This window comes from Stereum hirsutum, assembly GCF_000264905.1.
Source record: "Stereum hirsutum FP-91666 SS1 unplaced genomic scaffold STEHIscaffold_6, whole genome shotgun sequence".
Taxonomy (NCBI): Eukaryota; Fungi; Basidiomycota; class Agaricomycetes; order Russulales; family Stereaceae; genus Stereum; species Stereum hirsutum.
In genome coordinates this window covers 1,728,285-1,751,763 of record NW_006763136.1, presented here as the reverse complement: position 1 = coordinate 1,751,763, position 23,479 = coordinate 1,728,285, and the positions used below count along the sequence as shown (strand labels likewise).

The window sequence follows — 23,479 nt, the reverse complement described above, 5'->3', positions numbered from 1 at the left end:
GCAAATTCACACATTTCTGCACAGAGCCCGAACATCTGGCGTGCACTTCCTTCTGTCTCTCTTCCTCGAACCTGCTTGCGCCCATCCTGCTTAGTGCTGGACATCCACTACCATGTCTTCTTCCAAAGGTCGAAAGATCAATGCATTGGAGAAGAAGCTTCATCAAGTCGCCCTTGCGGCTGGAAAGGTGCGTCCCAGCGCCCGGTTCGATTGTTTCCTGAACACTAACGCTTGCTTTGTACGCGCTATAGCCTCTTACACAGAAGGAGATGGATGCGCTGGAGAGCGACGCCTCCAAGCGCATAGAGGCCATAAACTTTCTGTCTGCTGCGGTACGCGATCCAAGTCTGCATGCTGCCTGTATGACGTTGAGCTGAGATGAATATATAGGGGATGTTGAAAGTGATGAAGGACCCGAAAGGAACCCTATTGTATCGTGCGGTGCAGAAGGGAGAGATGGATCTGTGGGTACTATTCCAATTTTGATTTATGGCAGGGGCTCTGATAATTGCCATCCTTCAGTAAGAAGGGCATGTCTGGCGAAGAAGACATGGTCCTGAGTCACATCCAGGCCGCTGGAAATCTCGGTGCGTCCCTGCCCGGTCACTCCATACGTTATTATTTCTGACATGCCTTGTCTCTTGTTGTGTGAGCAGGTATATGGACAAAACATCTGAAAGCCAAGACTGAGCTTCATCAGACCGTCATTGACCGATGTCTGAAATCTCTTACCCAGAAGCAGATTATCAAGCCCTTCACTGGTGCTGTGAAGGTTCGTCCATAAACACGCTCGTGTTTATTCAGTAACACGCTGATGCATTCATATTTGTATAGTATCCAACACGCAAACTCTACATGATGGCCCACCTCGAACCGTCCGTCGAACTTACAGGTGGCCCCTGGTATACCGATGGCGAACTCGACACAGAATTCATCAAGCTTCTATGCAGTGCATGCCTTCGATTTATTCGGGATCGCGTACGTCTTATTTTGTCTCCTCCCTGCCCCTCTCCCCATTCCTTCAGTCCCTTCACATGCGATCCTGGGACATCGCTGACGCCACATCTCGCCACACAGAGTTTCCCGAAACAAAAACGCTCTGAAGACATGCCCGAATCCTCGCAACCACTCTTTTCCATCTCCAATTCACCATCATACCCCAGTTCTAAACACGTCCTCAGCTTCCTGGAGAAGAGTAGAATTACGGAGACGCAGCTGACGGAGGCCCATGTTGAGAGCCTGCTGAATGTCCTCGTGCTCGATGGGGACGTTGAGAAGGTGGGTCTTCCTTACACCAACTCTTCACTTGCATCGTATGCTGACACATGATTTTATTTCGCGTCAGCTTCCCGCGTTCGGAGCAGCCCTCTGGGAAGCTAACGCAGATGATGGCTCAGGGTCCGAATCCGAGACTGACTCTGATTCTGATTCCGACAAGAAGAAACGGAAACGAAGCAGCAAACCCGACTCGTCGTCCTCTTCCAAGAAACGAAAATCGTCAAAAGTGAAGATCAAGACGAGCGACGACGATGCGTCGGGCGAGACGGATGACGAGGCGATATCTACCCCAAAGAAGTCCAAGTCCAGATCGAAGTCAAAGTCACGGAGCGACGAGAAGGGCAAAGGCAAGAAGAGGAAGCGCAGGGACGTTAGTGATGATGATGAGGAGAGTGGCAGCGAAAGTGAGAGTGATGGTGGGAAGAAGAACAGGAGTAAGAGCAAGAAGCGCAAGATCGAGGAGAGTGGAAGTGAAGACGACAGTGACGGTGATGAAAACGTGGACAAAGGCAAGAAGAAGAAGAAGTCCAAGCCAGGAGCCAAGTCAAGATCCAATTCCAAATCCAAATCCCTCGCCTCTTCATCCGAATCTGGATCAGAATCTGGCTCAGACTCGGAACCCTCAGACTCAGAATCCCACAAACGCTCGCGATCCCGATCTCGCTCGAAGTCCAAGTCGAAGTCCTCTTCCAAGAAACCAAAAGCGAAATCACGCGCCCGGTCGTCCTCTCCTGTAGCCTCTGAAACTTCTGAAGTCGATGCGTTTACGGGCAGTGCCTACGTCTACCGTGCCGTCCGTCAAGAAAGAGTGGCATTAGGATGGAGCCAGGCTCCGTGTGGGAGGTGCCCTGTGTTTGAGTTTTGCAAGGATGGAGGGCCGACGAATCCCAGGGACTGTGCGTATTATGGGGAGTGGTTGGGCAGGGGAACTGTAGCTGCTGAGTAAAGCTGCATAGCGACGAGCGAGGGATGTAGTGAAGCAATATATGTGTATGAACTTTGTGCTTTCTACACGGGTGTACGACGGAGCACGACGGATACCCTGGGGCCTGTGCGCGCTGGTGTGGCGAAATAATGTGGCGGACCTGAGCCTGCCCTAAAGTAAACGCGTTCCGTCACAGCGTGACCGTAGCGCGTCGGTCATTTGTCACGTCATTGCGAGCGCGTTCTCTTCGTTAGCTTTCGTCTCCCTGCGTTCTTCCTCAGTTTTTGCCCGCTATGTCTTCACCGCCTATGGATTTCCCGTCGTCTGACGATGGAGACGTTAACATGCAAGATGTGGATCAACCTCAGCCCCTTTTCTTGGCTGGTACGCCCTCCGTGGCGGGTACGCCTTCACGTCGTGGTCGCGGTGAGAGCGGGACGGTCACTGGAACGCCAACTAGTATCATGGCGAGAAGAGCTATGGGGATGAGTACTCCGAAGAAAGCGCCAAGGACGCCTTTGTTTGCGCGTAAGTCTGCTTGTGCTTTCGCCAAATTCACTGCAAGCTGCTGATCGCGGCTATGTATGTGGGATATTGGTTTTGAAAAGCTGGATCGTCATCACCGGCCAAAAAGACCCCGACGAGAAGGTATCAGGCCTCGAGTAGTATTGCTGGCTCTATGCGAGATTCTGAACCCCTTGATTTCCCTTCGTAAGCCTTTACCGTTTGTCCTGATGCAAAGACTGCGTCAGGATGCTAGGTCGCCTCTATCCCTTCACATCTGCTTGGCTAACCAATTTTTTCAATGACTGCAGGAGTCCGGTTGCAAATCCCGCACCAAAGAACAGACGTGGTGATATCCACTCTTCCTTGAGCCTCACGCCCACTCGCGTCCGTCATGTCCCTCGCGCCCCGCGCCCTCACGGCAGCAACCTCGATGGAATCCCCTCCTCCGACGTCGATCACCTCTCCATTCCTGCCTCCGACGCCCCTCAACTCTCTGCCCCAACAGCCCCCTCTGAAGAGCCCGATGAAATCCGCGCTATCTGGGGAACGACGGTCAACCTGGCAGACACAATGAAGCATTTCCGTGATTTCCTCAGAAACTTCAAACCGAAATATCGCACGACCTTTGACCGCGAGCGTGGCGTGCCGACGAAGGCTTCCATGAGTCCCGAAGAGACCGAAGTCATACTGTACGAGAATTATATGAGGAGAATGAGGACGACCGGAGAGACAGATCTGAATCTGGATATTGTGAACCTATTGGCGTATTGGCCCAGCAAAAAGCTGCATGGGCAGTTGGTCAAGTATCCTCAGGAGGTGGTCCCCGCTATGGATCAAGTGTTGAAGGACATGATGCTGGAGTTGGCGGAGGAGGATCAGATGGCCGGGATGGAGGGGATGGAGGGCCAAGAGGGCGAATTAGAGATTGCAGAGATTATGGGCAAGGTGTATAAAGTGAGGGCACTCGGTCTGCCGTCTTCGAATATGCGAGAGTTGAATCCTAGCGGTACAGTCATTTTGTTCTCCAAGTCGCAACGCTAGAATTGTGCTGACGCTTTTAAACTATGATATTGTATAGATACCGACAAACTTGTCTGCATAAAGGGGCTTGTCATCCGCGCCACGCCCGTCATCCCTGACATGAAAACCGCCTTCTTTCGTTGCCTCACTTGCTCGCATACCGTCCAAGTCGAAATCGACCGTGGCAAGATCGACGAACCTGCGCGTTGCCCGCGCGACGTCTGTGCCTCCGTCGGTACGATGTCGCTCGTCCACAACCGGTGCGAGTTCGCGGACAGACAGGTCATTCGTCTTCAGGAGACTCCGGACGCGGTTCCCGATGGCCAGACCCCGCATACGGTGTCGTTGAGCGTGTATGATGAGCTGGTGGACGTATCGAAGCCGGGTGACAGGCTCGTCGTGACTGGGATTTATAGGAGTGTGCCGGTGAGGGTAAATCCGAGACAGAGGACGATGAAGAGCCTGTTCAAGACTTTCCTCGACGTCGTGCACATCCGGATCGGACATGATGGGAGACTCGGTAACGATAGATCTACGCGGCCAGCCGGAGGGGATCGCATTCCCGGAGTTGGTGGAATCGGAGGATACGATGAGGAAGAGGAGCAGGAGGGAAAGGTTACGAGGAAGGCGGAAATGGAGGCAAAGTTGAAGGAATTGAGCACGAGGCCCGATATCTATGATTTGTTGTCGAGGAGTTTGGCGCCTTCCGTGTGGTCGATGGATGATGTGAGGAAGGGAATCTTGCTCCAGCTGTTTGGAGGGACGAATAAGAGTATTGCGAGGGGTGGTGGCGGTGGCGGACCGAGATACAGGGGAGATATCAACGTGCTGTTGGTTGGTGACCCAGGTACCGCTAAGTCGCAAATCTTGCAGGTGAGCTCTATTTTTCAACAAAACCTTGGTATGAGATGTTGACATGGTTCTCAGTATGTGCATAAACTTGCCCCACGAGGAGTATACACATCAGGCAAGGGTTCTTCTGCTGTTGGTCTGACCGCGTACGTTACGCGAGACCCGGACTCCAAACAACTTGTATTGGAAAGGTTTGTGGTAGACTTCTTCGCGAACCAGGCATAAGCTGACCGACCTGGTCTCTTAGTGGTGCCCTCGTCCTCAGTGATGGCGGTGTTTGCTGTATCGATGAATTCGACAAAATGTCCGATGCCACACGCAGTGTCCTGCACGAAGTTATGGTAAGTGCATCGCAAAGTACCCCTAAACCACCATCTAATATTACCTTTCCGCACAGGAACAACAAACTGTTTCCATAGCCAAAGCAGGCATCATCACCACCCTCAACGCCCGTACTTCTATCCTTGCAGCCGCTAACCCTGTCGGCTCAAAATACGATGTCAATATGCCCATCACCCGCAACATCGACCTACCACCCACGTTGATCTCCCGTTTCGACTTGCTGTACCTTGTGCTCGACCAAGTCGACGAGCACGTCGATCGGAGACTGGCTCAACATCTTGTCAGCTTGTATCTTGAGGATGCACCGGAAACCGGCGGACAGGATATCTTGGTATGTTCACTGGCTCTCTGTCTGGTGTCGAATGAAATACTGAGCTTTACATCCTCTTCCATTACAGCCGTTAGACCAGCTGTCAGCCTACATCTCCTACGCTCGCTCCCGCATCCATCCCGCCATCACCAGCGAAGCCTCCGAAGAACTTGTCCAATCCTACCTCAAACTCCGCAGCGTAGGTGGCTCCGACCCCAAAGCCTCCGAAAAACGCATCACCGCCACCACGCGCCAACTCGAATCCATGATTCGACTGTCCGAAGCTCACGCCCGCATGCGATTCTCCACCACCGTCGACCTCGACGACGTCCAGGAAGCGTATCGGCTCATGCGCGACGCGATCCGGACGAGCGCGCTCGATCCTACGACGGGCAAGATCGATATGGGGATGTTGAATACGGGGACTGGGCAGGGACAGAGGAAGATGAGGGAGGATATGAGGAGAGAGGTGTTGGCATTGTTGGATGGTATGGGCGGGGGCGCGGCGAGCAGTAGGGGTGTGAAGTGGGGAGATGCGGTGCAGAAGTTGCAGGAGCAGAGTAGTGTGAAGATAGATGCAGGGGAGTTCAAGGAGGTTGTTACGAGGTTGGAGCAGGAGGGGCTGGTCAAGATTGTAGGGGAGAGGGACAGGAGGACCATTAGGAGGGTGGAAGGGGCGTGAGGTAGAGTATCATTCTGGTGTACGATAATTACGACAGCGAGGGCGATTTGGTGGTTAGTTTCATTCTTACGTTTTTTTCTGCTTGCATTGTGTGTACTCCTTTTCGTATACCTCGCGTTCAAGTCCGTCTATGTTTTTTGTCCGAGTGCTGTTCCATGTACGAGAAAATAAAAACTCCTTATTGTTCAGCATCATCGTCCTGTACACGCTCAGAGTTTACTTTACATTAAATCGCACGCAGGTGAGCGTAAGTCGTAACACAACCTAACTTCGAAGCTGACAACACGTGTATGTCCCAAGAAACATCGTGCGATCGGTACTCCACATAGTCCGTACGAGACACCCTAGATTCAAAGACCTGTATCATCTGTCTGTCCATCCCTCAGCACTCACTCTGGCAACATCAACGCGTCGACCGTCAGGTTCATGTCTTTGTCCACCATCACGTAGTCGTTCTTGTCAATCAACTTCCAGTCCTTCGGGTCCCACGCTGCAGGAAAAGTCCGGACATCAGCAACGGTTATGCCATATTCGAAAAGTGGAGGAAACCAGGACTCGAAAACAGACGGCAATTCGCAAAAAAAAACAGACAAGAGAAAACGTACTCGACGGTTCAGATGCAACGATCAGGTGCAACCCATGCGCATTCTTCTCATGGCTCAACTCCCTGGCAGACCCGATCTGCTCAGTGAGTTCCTGTGGGGTCCTGACACCGTCAGTGCTCGAGCCGGGGTGCTTGCGATTGAGTTTGACGCCGGCGGTAGTGGAGACGTAGAGGCTGGGGGGCTGTTGGACGTCAGAGTTGCGCCAGCGGACGGCGACCATCTGCTCTCCGTCGGCTATAAGCGTAATTTGACGAGATAGATGGTTGTGTGAGAGTAAGCGGTCGGTTGAACATGAGTCAGTTGAGGACTCGGAACCAGGGATAGATGACAGGGAGAGAGATAAAGACTTACTAGTGCAGAGGTTCAGGGAGTTAGCGGATTGCTTGAGCTCCTCTGGAGTCAGCACCTGCGCCTGAATATCCTGCACGGTCTTGATTGCCCATGCCAAACAATCTCGCATGTGCTCGACAGGGTGCGTGATAGATGTATCTCCCAGACGCGTAAAGTAAAGCGCAGCGACGTGCTATAGAAGGTTGAGTATAAATAAAATCTTTTACGGTGAAAACGAACCTCAGTGTCGGAGTTGCCCTGGATCATCGCGACGTTCTCTTTGCTGATCTTCGAGATGACGGCCTGACGCTACACATGCGAAGGGTGAAGACGATGAGAGGAAAACAGGCCAGGCAGGCGGTGGGTGGCGTGTAGAACGTACAATCTTGCCAAAGTTGGTCACACCGCCGTTATGCATGAAGCTGTGGCGACCGAATATGAAAGGGTGGTTATTGGTCGGCACGATAGGAGGAGCGCTCGCCGCGCGGACGTGCGCGAGGATAGTCTTCGAGGAGGTATTGCCACAAACAAAAGTGAATGTCGGGTCCGTGAGGCTGTAAAATCGAGATAGGATATAAAGACGATGCGGCGATGGTCCAAAATTAGAACGAAGCCAAAGGAACGGTGTATATAGATAGGGGCAATTTGGGGGACTCGGTTACTCACACAGGAGCGACAGTCTTGTACATCGCCGGACGAGGTCCTTCGGTAAATTCGGGCTCGAACTCGGCACGAGCAGTCGTGTACCACGCTACACCGAAGCCATCGATGTTATACATGATGTTTCCTGGGGGTAGAGAAAACATTAGTATATTTGTATCGGAAAATGCCATAAGGAACAGTATTAGAACGCACTCAGCTGAACATCTTTTTGAGCAGCTTCAATTTCATCTTTGCTTTCCCCAGGCGTCTGATGGATCAAACCTAATAGGTGGGGGAATGAGCAATGAATGTAGACCATATACTCGCAAGAGGGTCCAACCAGGAAGGTAATGATCAAGCACTCTATTGAACGTTAGTCTGCGTAGAAGTAGATGAAGATATAAGAGCATACTGCTTTGTTACCTGAAAGCCGCCCACAAAAAAATGAGTGGATGATCAAGATCGGACAATCGAGGTGCCTACCGCATGAGGAGGGTCGATGAGGACGTCCTCGAGCAGGACTGGGTTGTGACTGATGAAAGCAAACCAGCGACACATCTTACTCGTGAAAGGGTGGGTGTGCAAAGGGCTGAACTGGGGCGTTTGGAGACGTGGGCGAGGGTAAGGGCAGCACGCTTTTTATAGAGCTGAACACGACCTAGAATAATTGAAAGTGTAAGGGACTCCAAGCATGCTTCGTCCTCGCGACGTCACCGAAACATCGAAAACGGCTCAGGTGAGCCCTTTCTATGATCACTCTCAACATTCTCTAGGCAAGACGTTAGCGTGAACTATGAGCTTGGAGGGTGAATGTCTTCATAGAGACACCTCCAGGGAGATGCGTGAGATGCTGTTCGTCTCCGAAAAGTAAACATTATGGTCAGAGTCAGGGGCTGCCTCCGAGAACGACAGTCGGCGGTTCATCTGGAGAAATGGAATGATTGATAAGATTAGGGAGCCGAATCGCTGGTATCCTAAGAGTAGCTGTGGCGTGCGTGCTTTCCTCTGCTCTCTTACCATCCTCTTCCCATCGGAGACCCAGTACATTGTTTTAGACTACTAAGGTATTCCAGGTAGTATGCAGCTATCTACAGAGAAAGAACTTTCAGCTTTCATCGACCGTCATCGCGTACTCCTGGCGAAAGAACGTGAGGCCGAAATCGAACGCACTTCTCTGTTACTCTCGAACTGTGGCCCAAAGCTCCTTGAACAGAAGGGGCTGGCCTTGATTGGGGTTGGCGTATCTTCTATAGGTGTCGGTCTTGGGGGGAAGACGTAAGTACCTCTCCTCAACCTCTCATATGACCTTGGAGATGATTCGAAGAAGTGCAGGTTGGTTGAGTTAGAGCGTCCAGCGGCCTATCACACGAACCCCATATTTCCTCCTCATACGCTTCGGTAAGTGCTTATTCCGTCTCCGTCTGAGCATGTCGTCTTCATCGTTGTTCATCAGACCCGGAGACCTTGCTCGCATCGAAGAAAATGTGGCGGCGAGTGGAGCATCCAAGAAAGGCACGAAGGCGAAGAAATCAGCTGTTGAATCTAAAACATCTCAATTCGTAGAGGGTGTTGTGTATAAGGTGAGAATGTCCTCCAGAGGACGGTATGGTGGATCTAAGCCTCCAGTGACTAATTCTCAACATGCATACAGGTATCGGACACGCGCATCGCCATCGCTGTCGATGCATCCGATTCGAGTTCAGACGACCTAGACTTACCGGAGAGATGTCGAATAGTCAAACTCGCCAACAGTGTCACATACGACAGGTAGTTCTGTGCCTACCATTTCTGGGCCATCCTCAGATTTATATTCACAATTATTTTACCGCTCAGAATGGAGAAAACGCTAGACCAACTCGAAAAGATCGCGATACCTACGTCCGCCACTGGGACTCATTCCGTATGTCCCGTTTTCTTATCTGCCCATCAAAATTGTTGCTGAATTTAAGGCTATATATATTCATCTGGGATAGGGTGGCGGCAAAAACCAGCCAGAATTAACCAAGCTAACTGAAGTGCTCCTCGGCATGTCCAGACCGTCAGACAGAGCACCAGTCAAAGATCTAAAGTTCTTCGACAGCTCGCTCAACGACAGTCAGAAGGAAGCGATCAAATTTGCCCTGGAGTCTCCAGAATTGGCTTGTATACACGGTCCGCCAGGTATATCACCCCTCCTGCACTACCACTACCTTGCTCACGTATACTCACGCGTACTTTTCTAGGAACCGGAAAGACACACACCCTGATCGAAATCATCCGCCAACTGACCTCTACGTCCTCCTACAATCCTAAACCAAAACGTCTCCTCGTCTGCGGTGCTTCCAATCTATCAGTCGACAATATTCTCGAACGTCTTCTTGCCCTCCCCACTCCGGAAAACAAATTTGAAAAACTGAAGGTGACGAGGGTAGGACACCCGGCGCGTGTGATGGCGAATAATGAAGGGGTGTTGGAGGCGACCTTGGAAGTTAAGGCGGGAAGGTCAGATCAGGTATGTTCTTAGATATTCAACCATTTCTAACGCGTCATATGTGTACAAGGGATCTCTCTAACGAAGGATATTTCGATGCGCGAATTATGGATAGGCTGCGTTGGCGAAGGACGTGAAGAACGAGCTTCAGGCCGCCATGGATACTTTGTCGGGGAAAGGTAAGGGTGCGAAAGGTAAGGGCCCGCGAGGGCTAGAGAGGAAGAAGATGTGGGAAGAGGTGAAGGCGTTGAGGAAGGAGTAAGTGCGAGTGAAAACAACTCCTCTTAATCTATACTGCGACGCACATTTATTAAAATACTTGGTTTGCTGGTAGGTATCGTCAACGAGAAGGCGGAGTTGTTCAAACCGTGCTCAGCGAATCACAGGTACGCGGAGATATCGCCATGCCTATGCCCATACTTGGAAGGGACTTATGTGCCATTTTCACGACCGTACTAACACCATTTAATTATCCCGTCTGACCCGTCAGGTAGTGCTCGCCACATGCCACTCTGCCGGAGGAAGACAACTCTGGAATCAGAAGTTCGATGTTGTCATCATCGACGAAGCAACACAGGCCCTTGAAGCTGTGAGTTTCTCTCGCTATTCTCTTCCGGACCCGTTCCTAGATCATAGATACTTACCGTCATGTATGAAGGTATGCTGGATACCCATCTTCAAAGCCTCGAAACTCATCCTGGCCGGCGATCCAAAGCAACTCCCACCAACGATCTTATCTCTGGACAAGTCTGGAAAGGAAAAGAAGGCAGACAAGAAAGCTGCTGCGACCAAGACTACAGGCAAAGCTGCAGCAAAGGCGAAAGTCAAGCCCTCAGATCCAAAAGCCGAAGTACCTCAGTCAAAGCCTCAAGGTGAAGACGACTCTGCGAGTGGCTCGGACTCCGAAGGTTCTTCTGAAGACACAGATGGCGAGAATGAACTTGAACCCGCATCTACTACTCCCAAGAAGGACGTAGAGGTGACGAAGGATGACAAGAACAAGGTGAAGCCCAAGAAAGCACGCCTACGAGTCCTTAGACCTCCAAGAACATTAGAGACGACGATGTTTGAACGGCTGGAGAAGTTATATGGGCCAGGTATCAAGAGGATGCTCACCGTTCAATATCGGTTAGTCGCCATTTTTGACGCTTCTCAGTTTTCGTGAAAAGCATGAAGATCTGATCTCTCGTGTTTTTATTCGGTGTGCAACTTAGTATGCACGAACAAATCGCTCAGTTCCCGTCTCAAGTCATGTATAACTCCAAGCTCCAAGCTCACCCCTCCGTCGCTTCCCATCTCCTATGCGATCTATCGAACGTCAATACTGATGGTGATGATAACTCAAAGGATGAAGAAGACAATGTGGATAAGGAAGTGCTCCGAACTCCCGTCGTATTCTTCGATACTGCAGGGTGTGAATATTTCGAGAGGACGGAAGGAGATGGGGATGAAGGGAGTAAGTGTAACGAGAATGAAGCGACGGTCGTAAGGAAGTGGGTTGAACAGTTGGTGAGTTTTGCTCTGGTCGTGACTGGTTTTATCCTAGCAATGTTAACGCCATATCCATCTGTCCAGGTCGATGTCGGGATCTTACCATCCCAAATCGCGATCATAACACCGTTCGTTTCCTACTTCGCTCTTTTCAATCTCACGATTCTGATACCTGTTTGTTTTCCCTCATATAGCTATCAAGCACAGGTAACACTTCTGACCTCCATACTTCGTCCCACATACGGCACAGATCTGGAAATTGGAACCGTGGATGGGATGCAAGGGCGGGAGAAAGAGGCTGTCATCATCAGTCTTGTACGGTCAAACGAGAAGGTACGTCTTCTTGCTTCAAATGAGTGTTCTTAGGAAGCCACACATTCGTTGCTAACACAAAACAGAGAGAGGTTGGCTTTTTGAAAGAGAAGCGAAGACTGAATGGTGAGGTTGTCCATCTCGTCCGCTTTCTGGCTTCACATCTGATACACGTATGCTCCGATGCTAGTCGCAATGACTCGAGCAAGAAGACATCTAGTACGTTCAGTGCGCCTGCGTCACCTCTATTCAACGTTCGTCGCTGATCAGTTGACAAACATTAGTGCATCGTCGGGGATTCATCGACGGTTCAGCACGGCGGGTCGTACCTCAAAAAATGGCTGGCCTGGTTAGAAGCTAATGCGGACGTTCGTTTCGCAGAAATAGACTAGACTAAGCCTCCGCGATGTCTATGTATGCTTTGGCAATGTATTTCTATCAATCACAGATTTGGAAGTTGTTTCGAGTGCTGAACCTCGTCCGTTCGTCTCATCTCCGCTTGCACTTTCTACCTCCCGGTGAAGGCATGTTGGTGCCCTCTTTGACCTATCTCTTTCTCATCGCGTTGACTCTGGCTCACCCATGGGGCCTCTTTACGCGAATCTATACCCTCGAGGCTGCCTTTATCAGTCCTCGCAGCGGCGAGTCCAGCCTCTACCTTTCCCCGATGCCGAGAGCCCTTTTGTTCCTAACATCTCAACGAGGCCTCGAACAAGCTTCCGGACATCAATACCAGCTGACAGGCGTGGGTGGATTGTTGATGTCCGTGAAGCGCGCCACATTATTTATTAGCTTCAGTAGATCCCTCTGAATCACGCTCCCTCCCCTCTGCCCAACCCATTTTTAACAGACCCTAGTTCTCTTCACCGCATACTGTCTTTCCTCTCATCCAATAACTATCCCCACCCGTCTACTCGCCAAAACTTCACCACCAGAATGGCCGACATCGATTCTTTTGCTGACGAGTTCGCTCGTCTCGCCGTCACAGAAGGCCTCACTAAGGGCAGTAAGGCGTATCGGAACGGCAGGCGGACGTTCTTTGCCACCTCGGTTGCGACAGGGTTTGAAGAGCATTTCGGGCATAACGTGGCGGATTTGAAGGCGTGGCAGGATTTGTGTAAGACTGCAGGGATAAAGGACGAGGACGTTCCTCAAAGCATCAAAAAGTGCAAAAAGGTAAGCGTTTTGGGAGTGAGAATCCGGCGTTTGACCGTGTTACAAATACAGCCATGCTCATCGTTGCGGACATTGTCTGGACTCTGTAGGCCCTCACGAGCAAGTTTGTGAACATAGTGGACTTGGTTGATGCGCGCCGCCAAGGAAAGGTCGTCAAGGCTTTTCAATCCGCCGATGCGTTGCGCAAATATATTCAGAAGACGGGGAAGATATTCCCTAAGGAGGCGGCGAAAAGAAATCCACTACTCAAGGCTTTCTTGATCACGGTGTTTTGAATATTGAGTCGATGTATGTTATTTGCTGTATCATGAGCACAGGCGTGATTTATTCATTCACTTCTTTATTGTGCAGGAAGACCTCGTCCCAACCTCGCCACATTGGGTGCCACATGTCATGTCGATCTACAGAGATTTCTTGGTGGCATATCGTGTGACGGCCTAGTCACTATTCGACGGGGCACTTGCTTTACGGTTTCCGATGCATCACATATTTTGTTTCATGCCAATCTGACAGTTTGCGACAATGAGCTGGAGTCCAACGTGTTATCCATACTCAGCGACAATACATCCATAATCACAGAAATAAGGTACTGAATGCCCAAACCATAAGAAAGCCAAACCACACTACTCCTTCAGCGACTCCGCCTTCGCCTCCCTCACCTCCTCTTCACTGACCAACTTCCCCTGCACTTCTTTCTCGACTTCCTCGCAAAGCTCGTTCACCCTCTTCCTATCCATGCCAATGAGACTGATATACACTCCTTTCATGAGAAGAGGATATGACCCGACTCTAATGCCTTCTCCCTTGACTCGTTTATGGAGGGAGGTGAGGTAGGGTGCTATCGAAGACTCAGGGAGCCTGATATAAACGATGCGATGATCAGTGTGCAATCGAAGGTTTATGGCTGCGAATACGTATTGTAGAACGTACGATGTAAAGACTTGTTGCCTGAAAGGACGTTCTTCCGGTGGTGGCAATGGCAAATACGGTGTTAGACCATCAATCATTTTTTGGAAGAGCCCCGGGATGCCGGGGAACACACAAAGCTTTCCTTCTAGTCTGATCACGGGCTGTACGACAAGATGGAGAGAGTAAGGTGTTCAGCGACAATCTCGAAGTGGTAGATATACTATATCTTCGACTTACAACCCAGATATCCTTTGCCACATAGAGCACTTCGGCTTTCTCTGGAAACAGAGCCATACGCTCTCGGGCTACTCGCTGTTCCTCAGACTGTTGGGCCACCCATGGCCGGTTCTTGCTCATCTCGGCCATTCGGTGGAGGGTTTCGGCGTGGTGAATGAGTGGTTGGTTGAAAGATGCGGCGAGTGAAGCATATGTTATATCTACCAGCCGAGATTGTGTGCTCGTCAACATCGACGTACACAAGGACGAGGGGAATAACGGAAGAAGTGTTGCGCCACAAAGTACGCCACACTCGAACGTGGATGGACGAACTCACCATCGTGAGTGGGTCCAATACCTCCCGAGGTAATAACGAAATCGTATTTCTTCACCATTCTCCTCGACGCCTCGATACTTCCTCGATATTCCCATGAAGACCAATCCACATTCTTGAAGAGAAACGACTGTGAACTTACATATCTTCTTCTTCATCAGGTATGACCTCTATCCGCTTCCTACGCCTGCTGTCAAGTTAGGTTCAAAGGTTTGTGGTAAGAGGACGTACAGGTCGATACCTTGCTCAAAGCAGAACTTTGCGAAATAATTCGAGTTTCGGTCAAGTGTCTTTCCGTTCAGGATCTCGTCTCTACACATCAAGAGCCACCACGCCAGCAAGTCAGTTCCCCTGCAACTTTCAAACTGAGCCTAGCAACAACGTACCCTATCATGAGTGCCGCTGCCGTCCTGATGCACTTTCCCTCCCCCAACGGATTTGGCGGAATCGGTGAAGTGGGAAATGTCACGTCAGACAACGGTGCGCTGGCCATCGTAGGCGTAGACTCATTCATCGTTGTAGTAGCCATAAATCGCGTACGGGTTGGAACAGGAACAGGCGTGCTATTGATGTGACGAGATATGGAGAAGAGACGAGAGAGAACTGAGCGTGTAGATGAGCTCTGCATGGTGGCTCTTCTGAGCGTGCGCCACCTTCAATGCTGCTACTCCGGCGGGAGTCCGAAGGCACGTCATAGTCAAGCTCAAGTCCGAGACCCGGCTACTTGGTTTACAGTTCGAGTCCGACGTGAATCGAGTTTCTTGGCTATTGCCAATTTTAGAGCAGTATTTATCGTTCTTGGATGCTTTGGTCTCTTATCCCCTTGAACCAGCAAGATCTCGCCTCAGGGAAGTGTGGCGAACACATACGATGGTGATTCGCCGGGACAACAAAAATGGTGTTACAAAGGTAAGGACGAAATTGAAAGAAGGTGTCGGTCCATGTACAATAGAGGAAGGTAGAAAGTAGAAATACAATGCACACTAAGTATCATGAACATGGCCTCACTGTGAAGAACATTTGTTATCAGTGTGGTGGTCACAGACAGAACAGATAGATGTGAAAGGAGAAAGTGGATCAGGGAAACTTGAAGATAATGCCAACGAAGAGCAGGAAGTGAACTTACAGCAACGTAACGGAAAGCCGGGTTCCTCCAGTCCGAAATATCCTCGAGCGCGGACACCCGCTCGTCATAGTCCACCCGCCCTTCTGCGACAGCACGGTCCCGACGCTTGTTGGCGGTTACGAAGATGATCCGCAGGATGATGATGATGACGATCTCGAGGGCCCTTGAGACGAGGCAGCCGACGATACCAGTCAAGTAGACGGGAGCTTCTGAATCCTTGAACAAGAAGGGGCCGACGATATTACTGAAGGATGGGGAGTTAGTGCGGGGAGTACATCTAAAGAGCATAATGATAGATAATCACCCTGTAGCAACACCCAAAAAGACAGCGGCAGATGCAAGCGCCTTTTTCGTCTGGCCACCGACATTGCCGGACACAAGTGACAATCCGACAACGAATGTCGCGTTTGATGCACCCGTCATCCCTGTACGCCGAGTTCTAAGTAAATGAACTTCTCAAGAGAAACGAGGTGATGTACGCACAGTAGCCAGCCAGACGAGCTCCGGAAGACTTGCACCAAGCGACCATGGCGAAACCGACGACGGTCGGGATGTTGGTCATGACCATCAGGATGGTGCGCGTGTTGGGTGGCATATATCTGTTGGCGACAATGGCAGCCACGATGAAGGCGACGATGATCATGCCTGGTGTTGTTGTCAGCTGTTTTACCTACGTGATGAAGTGTGACTGCGAAGACGTACCGTAAGGGATCTAAAGACAATAAGAGCATCAGAACATCCTTATTTCGCCAGATATTACGGAAGAACTGACCTGCATGAGCGTGGTCTGGAATGTGTTGAACCCAAAGCCCTTCACGATCAAAGTACCGCTACAAGACTGTCAGACTATAAAACACTTCAAACAAGGAAATCAACTTACAAGTTGGACGTCCCGCCATTAGGAACATTAGCGGTAAAGCCAAACAGGAAGAACAGATAGATCTTCGGGTCGATGAACGCTTCAAGGACTTGACTCGCGTTCCACTCACGACGGTCCGGACTATGCTGGTCGTCACGCTTGCGGCTGACGATCATAAGCCGCTCGTGGCGCTTGAACCAGTGAGTCATGTAGGGCGAGTCGGGGACGAAGATCCACATGATGATAGACCAAAAGGTGCAGAGGGCACCGATGACGAGGAACTCATATTGCCAGGACTGAAGGGATGCATTGATCTTATGAGAGCCCATAAGGTGGACAGTCAGTCCGGAATGCGTAAAAAAAGAGGGGTAGGAAGTTCGAAGTGAAGATGGACGTACATGACCGATACCGTAGCCGAGAAGACCACCAAGAGCAATCCCGAACCCGTTGGCACAGTACCATACGCCGATCCTGGATGGCTGTTGCGCACGAGTATACCAGGTCGAAGTGATGAGCACGAATGCGGGATCGGCAGTCGCCTCAGCAGCGCCTGAGAGAACCCGAAGGATCGCAAGGTCTGTGAAGTTCCTGCTCGCAGCCTGGCACATGAGAAGAGCGCCCCACATGAAGATCTATTGAAGCGCAAGTGTGAGAGGCGAAGAATGGTGAAGAGCGAGCATCCGTACATTGGCAGCAAGGTACTTGTTGAGCGGAAACTTTTGCATCATCATGTTTGTTGGGATGGCCCAGGCCAGCCAGCCGAAATAAAACAGACTCGAGAGCCAGCTCTGTGAGAGAGTGTGAAATCACGAATGAGCGATATCAATGATTTATCTTACGTATTCCGAGTCACCGAGGTTCAAGTCCTTCTTGACTGAGGAGATCGTGAGCCCATGAGTGATAGTCAGGATTGACATTGAGAGAAACAACGCTTACGGTTGAAGATAGCGGCATACGAAAGAGTGGTTTTATCGCTATGTCGAGAGTCAGTAGAACGTGCGGAAAAGCAGAGCCAAGGGGCTCACATATAGTAAAACTGTAGAAGAGCGGTGTCAGCGAGTTATCGTTTGAGAGATGCGGGGGCAGGCCTACCATGTAACATATTGACAAGGCAGGAAGAATCAGAAGGTCGATTTTCCTGGTGAGACGTCGAATCTCCTTGGGGTCAAGTTCGGTGTCATTCATCTTGGCAAGGTCTGTTATGAACTCGGGAGACGGATTCTTCTTGAACATGAATCCGAAAATTCCAGGTTGCTTTTCGACATCCGCCGCATCTCTATCGGCCCATTGCTGAATATCAGCATCTGGGACGCGTTCGATCTGTTCGACTTGAACTTGATCCTTCTTCTCATTGAAAGTGGCAGGATCCGTAAAGTCGTCGAGTGGTCGAGGGTTAGAAGTGGCAGCTGTGGCGGACATGGTGGGCGAGCAACGTAGGAACAGCTCCGGGGTTCAAAGTGTCCAGATGACGAGAATATAAGGACAGGAGCCGCACCGGGGCGTCCGGTCTCATTAACACCAGGTGATTCAGCAAAGTAGACCGTATATCTGTGTAAGGAAGATCGAGCAAGTTCAGCGAGTACCTGATCTCTGGCCTGATGCCCGCGCATTTAGTTTGGAACACAGCGCCTTCCCCCCACCTCCCCACACCCACGATCGGAGCTTCTCTGTATCGGGCCTATGATGTGACGAATGAACTCCCCCGGAAACTATCGTGCTCTGGTCAGATGAGCCTACCACGATAGATTTTTTCGCAAGCGAGTTCTCCACAGAGATTGAACATCTCCACGATAAACGGCGTTGAAACGGCGCGATGGAACCGTAGCACAAGGTGAAGAAGTGAAACTGGACTTGGACAGGAATATGCCTTTTGAATGGACAAAACCAGACACTTATGTTCAGCATACAGGTTTTTTCTATCTCAGATACAGTAGGTTGTTTTGAGTCCGACCCTCTATCAATTACGAAGTTCATATAAGTTCTCCATGCCAGAGGTGTCCCATGATGATCCAGATGAAAATTCACGCACCGCCGGCTAGAATACAGTACGGGCGGGTGCCTCGTGAGCATTTTTAGACTGCAAACACCCTGTAGGACGCTCTGCGGAGTGTAGACGAAGGTCACTGTGGTTGCGATAGAGAGGGGTCAGATGCATCTTTGGGAACACTTAGCCCTGCAAGCAATCTGAGTCAAGATACCCATTGGGAGGCAGTGATCACAGTGATGCCGGACTCTTTCAACTGGGATGTGTGGTTCAAATCGGTTGTGCCTCATGCTCCCCATTGCACTGACAGTACTTTTCTTGATCCGACGTTTGCGACATCCTGGACACACTGGATCAAAGGCATCCAACCCAGAGAGCTCAGAAAAACGTGGCGGAGAAGAACGTTGTAAAGTTGCTCTGACCAAGCAGTGACGTTGTTACAGAGGCGGACCGTAGCGGACCGCTCCTTATGTTCCTCGCGCAAAATCGGACCGAAGGACTTTCGTCAAGGACCCCTTCGATTGCCTCAAGTACGAACGAAAAGCGGCCGACATGGGACTCAAGCAACTCTTCAACGCTCCCATCCTATCACACTTTCTGACTTCACCATGCCTTCCGTGTCTTTCTATGCCAAATCGTTGACGGAGCTGCTCGCGAACCGTGTTCGCGACATGCCAGACAAGCCGGCTATCTACACCGGGGTTCCAACAAACGAGCCGTCTAAGTTGTTGCAGTATCTTAGGTGAGGAAGACTACTCTATATCAATACTCATAACACATGCCAAAAGATGAGACTATCTTTGAGGGTCATTCTCAGCGACGGCGCCCCAATGCGAAAGCTCAGTGTGTCGTTAAAGAGATGTGCAATTCGATAATTACCGCTCATCGGTATCTGCATTATCTTTGCTCTTTGCCTCAAGTCACATCTCCAGGCTCTCATCTAGCTAATTTATAGCCGTGATTTGAAGTCATTACTTTCATCTCATGTAGCGCTTCGCTAGGCAATTATTGTCATAATGCTGCTGACCGAACTGTTTCGGCGCTCATCCCTCTTCTCAGTTATCATCTTGTAATTTAGACCTCTGATTTGGACATTTTTTTAGCTACTCTCAAGTTGAGAAAGCCGTAGACCGCCTTGCATGGCATTACTCCTCTCTGGGTCTCGTCCCAGAACCAGGTCCCGACGGTCTTCCTCCGCCCCGTATCATTGCCGTCTACACCAGCACCGCATACGACGAATCCTTGCTCGAGATGGCTCTTGCGAAACTTGGCCTTACAGCGCTTCTCCTCTCTGTCAATAACTCCGTTCCCGCTATTGCGCACTTGTGCAAGCTCACGAAGGCGTCACACCTCATCTACGGATCCAAGTTCCCGCAGGAGGCTAAGGAGGCCCAAGATATCCTGAGGCAGCAAGGCGTTAGCATCGGCCTCGTCGAGGATAAGCGCTTCCCACTCTGGGGACCCGAGGGCGTCGAGGCTTCGAAGAGTAAGCCATTCGCGGCACGTCTGACTCCTGATCAGGAGAAGGACAGGCCGGCTGTCGTCCTGCATTCGTCGGGATCTGTCAGTGCTTGTTTATTTCAACTCCTCAGTTTCATCATTCTCATGCGGATATTGCTACAGACTGGCTTCCCCAAACCTGTCTACGTCACTCACTACGGCCTTATTGCCAACGTCGCCATGAACCAGAACAAGCCTGGTTTCAGTACACTGCCTGTTTACCACGGATATGGACATTTCGCCATGTATGCCGCACTTCCGGTTCTGTCTCTTTACAATCCCTCTAATCCTAACTATTTCTCAGTTTCCGATGCATGTATTCCGGCCAGACCATGACCCTTTACCCGCCGCACCTTCCTCTCACCTCAGCCAATATTTGCAAGGTCATTGAAGCCTCGCCTCCGGTCACGCAGTGTTTCGCGGTCCCGTATGTTATCAAGCTGCTCGCTGAGACTCCAGAAGGTATCAAAGCACTTGCCAACTTCGACATTGTCGGCTTTGCTGGCGCTGCGCTTCCCGTATGTTCTCGATCTTTTCTCATAGTGAGCTAGGGTCTGATCAAAGGAAATCTAGGATGACCTAGGTGAACGATTGATCAAGTCCGGGGTCAACCTTCTGAGTATCTACGGAACGACGGAGACAGGCTCGCTCCTCAATTCGAACCGTGACTACAAGACCGACAAAGCCTGGAATTGGATTCGTCCGTTCGGTCTGGGACCACAATACCTTGACTTTGAGGACCGCGGGAACAACACGTTCGAGGTTGTCGTCAAGGCTGGATACCCTGCCCTTGTGCGTCTGATTATTTTGCTTCATGAATTGTATGCTCCAACATCGCCACTGACCTTTGCTGAACTCTTGTGTAGGTCGAGACGAACCGTCCGGACGGGTCGTTTGCCACGAAAGATCTGTTCCAGCGTCATCCGGAACATGCTAACTGGTACAAGTACATCGGACGTCTGGATGACACTCTTGTACAAACACTGGGCGAGAAGACGAACCCGGTGCCCATGGAGCTCTGCATTCGCGGAAACAGTCCTTACGTTGCCGAAGGTCATATTTCTCTAACACTTCAGACCCTCACTCTCTTACTGACTTTTTCGCGACTGCGTCAAACTCACAGCAATCGTCTTCGGTGCCGGAAGGCCTCAAACTGGCGTCCTCGTCCTCCCCTCCGACCTCGGCAAAGACCTCACTCGAGACGAGCTCATGTCCAAGATCTGGCCCGTAATCGAACAAGCCAATGCCGAAGCGCCGACCCACTCCCGTCTCCTCCCAGAGATGGTCGAATTCCTTCCCCACGGGACGCACATCCCCATCGCCACAAAGATGACGATCCTCCGACCTGCGTGTTACGCCAAGTTTAAGGACCTGATCGACGAGATCTATGTCAGGTTCGAGAGGGGCTCGGAGGAGGAGAAGGTGACGCTTGGGAGGGAAAAGTTGGAGGAGTTTGTGTTGGAGACGATTAGGAAGGCGTTGGGACCGGTTAAAGGAAGGGGTCTAACGAGGGACGTGGACTTGTTTGCGTTTGGGGTGGACAGTTTGCAGGGGACAAGGGTGAGGAACACATTGCAGCAGAGACTTGAGTTGGGTGGGAAGACGCTTGGCCAGAATGGTCAGTCTTTTCGGTTTACACTTGACCCTTGGTCACGGATGATGCTGATGAACCCGAATGTGTAGTCGTGTATGAGCACCCAAGCGTTAAGAAGCTGGCAGATTATCTTCTGGCCTTGCAGAGTGGCCAAAGTGCAGAGAAGTCGGACGACCAGCAGCGGGAGGCGATGTTGGCAATGCTGGAGAAGTATAGTGCTCAGTTCGTGGCCAGGAATACCACGACTGCTATTCCACAGGACGGCTCGCACGTTGTGGTCAGTATAGTCAAAATTTATCTCCTTCATTCCATCTGACTGAGTGTTTCCCCTGCGTCACAGGTTCTCACTGGGGCCACTGGCTCACTAGGCGCACACATTCTCGCCCTACTATCAGCCCAGTCTTCAGTCAAGAAGATCTTCTGTCTCTCGCGTGCATCATCGCACGCTGATTCCTTGAAACGAGTGAAGGACTCGCTCAAATCAAGGAAGTTGACTGTCGACGACAGTAAGCTCGTATCCTACGCCGCGAACACAAACGTCGAGCTCTTCGGCTTATCAAAGGAGGAATACGATTCCATCCGTGACGAAGCGACTATTGTTATCCACGTAAGTTCTTTTCATTTGCTTCGTGTTGTACATATCTGACACTAACTATACAACAGAACGCCTGGCCCGTCAACTTCAACCTCAGCATCGAATCATACGACGAGCACGTCAACGGCGCCCTGAACTTCCTCAACCTCTGTCTCGAATCCCCACATTCGTCGCCTCCCACATTCTACTTTTCGTCTTCTATCTCGTGTCGCCAGGCTGGTAGCGAAGAGATCTGTCCGGAGGAATTTTCCACCGATCCGAAGACGGCGGCGGGCACGGGGTATGCGAGGAGTAAATGGGTCGTTGAGAAGCTGTGTGAGGCGGCGGCAGAGAGGACGGAGACGAGGGTGGGTGTGCTGAGGATTGGGCAGATGGTCGGTGATTCGATCAAGTATGTATCTTCTCTTGGTGATTGTAAGATACACACTGATTAGAACATCTATTATAGCGGCGTATGGAATGAGACAGAAGCCTGGCCCCTGATGTTCAAGGGCGCTAACACAGTTGGTGCTCTTCCACTCACAGACGAGCATCCCTCCTGGCTTCCCGTCGACTACGCCGGCCGAGCCATAACGGAAATCGTCCTCCGCTCCGACGAGACGATTCCGAAATCGACGGTCTATCATATCGTCAATCCCAATACGAGCGCAAGTTGGGCTGATATTTTGGTAGGTTTAAAGGATGCGGGGGTGAAGTTTGAGACGGTGGATAGGATGGAGTGGTTGGAGAGGTTGGCAACGAGCGAGAAGGATCCAGAGAGGAATCCGATTATCAAGCTCCTGGTGTGTATCTCCTTGTTTCTTTATATCTCTGATTTTCTTGTAAGAAACTGCGATGCTGACTCTCCCTGCAGCCCTTCTTCAAGGCTAGGTATACGAATGCTGGCACGAACGCTAAATCGATGAAGTTCGCCACGGACAAGACAGGCAGTGTGGCGCCGTCGATTCCTGCGGCACCTGCTCCTAACCGTGAGCTCGTTGGAAAGTGGGTCGAGCATTGGCGTTCCATTGGCTTCATCAACTAGAAGACTTGTTCGAAGTCGCACGATGTACAATTCACTGTTGACAAGTATATGTCCGTGTATGATACAGGGTTTGAATGCTCATTATTTCTACTGCTTTGCCGCACCTCAGCCTCAGCTGGTCCCTTGGCCCGATCCAGTCGTTGGTATCCAGAAATGGAAATGCGACTGCCTTTCGAGGTATGAATGTTTGTCGATGACGTTCGTCACGATCTCCGTGTCCTGTTCGGGTCCTGCTAGTGGTGCACTTAATTGTGCAGATCTTCTGAGTTGACAGGCCTGACACAACTTTCTCATGCATGACGTCGTCCGTCTTCTGCCTTCAGTATATAAGGCCTGAGTGGAACTGATTACATCTCCAGCACCTCCATCATCTTGACAATCCCTCACGCACCGCTA

General features: G+C 50.8%; 8 protein-coding genes across 8 annotated transcripts; 5 read left to right on the top strand and 3 right to left on the bottom strand.

Moving 5' to 3' along the window:
* Positions 1-112: 112 nt before the first annotated feature.
* Positions 113-2,273, top strand: STEHIDRAFT_168250 (uncharacterized protein; the record flags this gene model as incomplete). The annotated part of the gene is made up of 8 exons (XM_007303696.1): positions 113-187; positions 252-332; positions 391-464; positions 523-587; positions 657-772; positions 835-978; positions 1,078-1,278; positions 1,346-2,273. The coding sequence occupies 8 exons, from the start codon at positions 113-115 to the stop codon at positions 2,222-2,224; spliced, it is 1,635 nt and encodes a 544-aa protein (XP_007303758.1). The 3' UTR covers positions 2,225-2,273.
* Positions 2,274-2,475: 202 nt separating this feature from the next.
* Positions 2,476-6,038, top strand: STEHIDRAFT_146881 (MCM-domain-containing protein). The gene is made up of 8 exons (XM_007303695.1): positions 2,476-2,731; positions 2,812-2,914; positions 3,019-3,716; positions 3,789-4,603; positions 4,658-4,773; positions 4,830-4,923; positions 4,980-5,255; positions 5,323-6,038. The coding sequence occupies exons 1-8, from the start codon at positions 2,497-2,499 to the stop codon at positions 5,914-5,916; spliced, it is 2,931 nt and encodes a 976-aa protein (XP_007303757.1). The 5' UTR covers positions 2,476-2,496; the 3' UTR covers positions 5,917-6,038.
* A 79-nt stretch (positions 6,039-6,117) lies between these two features.
* Positions 6,118-8,351, bottom strand: STEHIDRAFT_146880 (N-terminal nucleophile aminohydrolase). The gene is made up of 9 exons (XM_007303694.1): positions 7,977-8,351; positions 7,834-7,916; positions 7,707-7,775; positions 7,518-7,638; positions 7,234-7,405; positions 7,092-7,160; positions 6,873-7,044; positions 6,522-6,755; positions 6,118-6,406 (listed from the first exon to the last, which is right to left on the bottom strand). Exons 2-9 carry the CDS (start codon positions 7,901-7,903, stop codon positions 6,306-6,308), a joined length of 1,008 nt encoding a protein of 335 aa, XP_007303756.1. The 5' UTR covers positions 7,904-7,916; positions 7,977-8,351; the 3' UTR covers positions 6,118-6,305.
* Positions 8,352-8,538: 187 nt separating this feature from the next.
* STEHIDRAFT_146879 (P-loop containing nucleoside triphosphate hydrolase protein) lies at positions 8,539-12,158 on the top strand (the record flags this gene model as incomplete). Its single annotated transcript, XM_007303693.1, has 17 exons — positions 8,539-8,768; positions 8,826-8,891; positions 8,947-9,073; positions 9,145-9,260; positions 9,327-9,393; positions 9,467-9,653; positions 9,716-9,984; positions 10,079-10,221; positions 10,298-10,349; positions 10,454-10,552; positions 10,622-11,091; positions 11,178-11,472; positions 11,539-11,582; positions 11,649-11,787; positions 11,853-11,892; positions 11,957-11,985; positions 12,051-12,158. The coding sequence occupies exons 1-17, from the start codon at positions 8,572-8,574 to the stop codon at positions 12,156-12,158; spliced, it is 2,448 nt and encodes an 815-aa protein (XP_007303755.1). The 5' UTR covers positions 8,539-8,571.
* A 544-nt stretch (positions 12,159-12,702) lies between these two features.
* On the top strand, positions 12,703-13,217 carry STEHIDRAFT_56532 (uncharacterized protein; the record flags this gene model as incomplete). Its single annotated transcript, XM_007303182.1, has 2 exons — positions 12,703-12,942; positions 13,032-13,217. 2 exons carry the CDS (start codon positions 12,703-12,705, stop codon positions 13,215-13,217), a joined length of 426 nt encoding a protein of 141 aa, XP_007303244.1.
* Positions 13,218-13,565: 348 nt separating this feature from the next.
* STEHIDRAFT_56553 (Molybdopterin binding protein) lies at positions 13,566-14,894 on the bottom strand (the record flags this gene model as incomplete). The annotated part of the gene is made up of 7 exons (XM_007303184.1): positions 13,566-13,800; positions 13,873-14,012; positions 14,089-14,288; positions 14,405-14,481; positions 14,544-14,582; positions 14,633-14,713; positions 14,788-14,894. 7 exons carry the CDS (start codon positions 14,892-14,894, stop codon positions 13,566-13,568), a joined length of 879 nt encoding a protein of 292 aa, XP_007303246.1.
* A 475-nt stretch (positions 14,895-15,369) lies between these two features.
* On the bottom strand, positions 15,370-17,805 carry STEHIDRAFT_168246 (MFS general substrate transporter; the record flags this gene model as incomplete). The annotated part of the gene is made up of 13 exons (XM_007303692.1): positions 15,370-15,408; positions 15,528-15,771; positions 15,832-15,952; positions 16,011-16,172; positions 16,230-16,239; positions 16,300-16,357; positions 16,408-16,700; positions 16,785-17,018; positions 17,073-17,174; positions 17,226-17,260; positions 17,323-17,360; positions 17,412-17,422; positions 17,479-17,805. The coding sequence occupies 13 exons, from the start codon at positions 17,803-17,805 to the stop codon at positions 15,406-15,408; spliced, it is 1,638 nt and encodes a 545-aa protein (XP_007303754.1). The 3' UTR covers positions 15,370-15,405.
* Positions 17,806-18,892: 1,087 nt separating this feature from the next.
* Positions 18,893-23,184, top strand: STEHIDRAFT_121132 (L-aminoadipate-semialdehyde dehydrogenase). Its single transcript, XM_007303691.1, has 12 exons — positions 18,893-19,112; positions 19,474-19,933; positions 19,994-20,115; positions 20,175-20,388; positions 20,444-20,662; positions 20,737-20,923; positions 20,994-21,488; positions 21,554-21,741; positions 21,805-22,071; positions 22,128-22,450; positions 22,508-22,841; positions 22,913-23,184. The coding sequence occupies exons 1-12, from the start codon at positions 18,979-18,981 to the stop codon at positions 23,081-23,083; spliced, it is 3,114 nt and encodes a 1,037-aa protein (XP_007303753.1). The 5' UTR covers positions 18,893-18,978; the 3' UTR covers positions 23,084-23,184.
* Positions 23,185-23,479: the final 295 nt, after the last annotated feature.

Bases quoted from the DNA above. Each gene is read 5' to 3' on its own strand.
- STEHIDRAFT_146881 (XM_007303695.1), top strand. From the start codon at position 2,497: ATGTCTTCACCGCCTATGGATTTCCCGTCGTCTGACGATGGAGACGTT. The intron at 3,717-3,788 runs GTACAGTCATTT...GATATTGTATAG, and splicing joins GCGAGAGTTGAATCCTAGCG to ATACCGACAAACTTGTCTGC. The intron at 4,604-4,657 runs GTGAGCTCTATT...CATGGTTCTCAG, and splicing joins CTAAGTCGCAAATCTTGCAG to TATGTGCATAAACTTGCCCC.
- STEHIDRAFT_146880 (XM_007303694.1), bottom strand. From the start codon at position 7,903: ATGCTCTTATATCTTCATCTACTTCTACGCAGACTAACGTTCAATAGA. The intron at 7,406-7,517 runs GTGAGTAACCGA...TCGATTTTACAG, and splicing joins TACAAGACTGTCGCTCCTGT to CCTCACGGACCCGACATTCA. The intron at 7,161-7,233 runs GTACGTTCTACA...TCGCATGTGTAG, and splicing joins TGACCAACTTTGGCAAGATT to CGTCAGGCCGTCATCTCGAA.
- STEHIDRAFT_121132 (XM_007303691.1), top strand. From the start codon at position 18,979: ATGCCTTCCGTGTCTTTCTATGCCAAATCGTTGACGGAGCTGCTCGCG. The intron at 21,489-21,553 runs GTCAGTCTTTTC...CCGAATGTGTAG, and splicing joins GAAGACGCTTGGCCAGAATG to TCGTGTATGAGCACCCAAGC. The intron at 22,842-22,912 runs GTGTGTATCTCC...CTCTCCCTGCAG, and splicing joins ATCCGATTATCAAGCTCCTG to CCCTTCTTCAAGGCTAGGTA.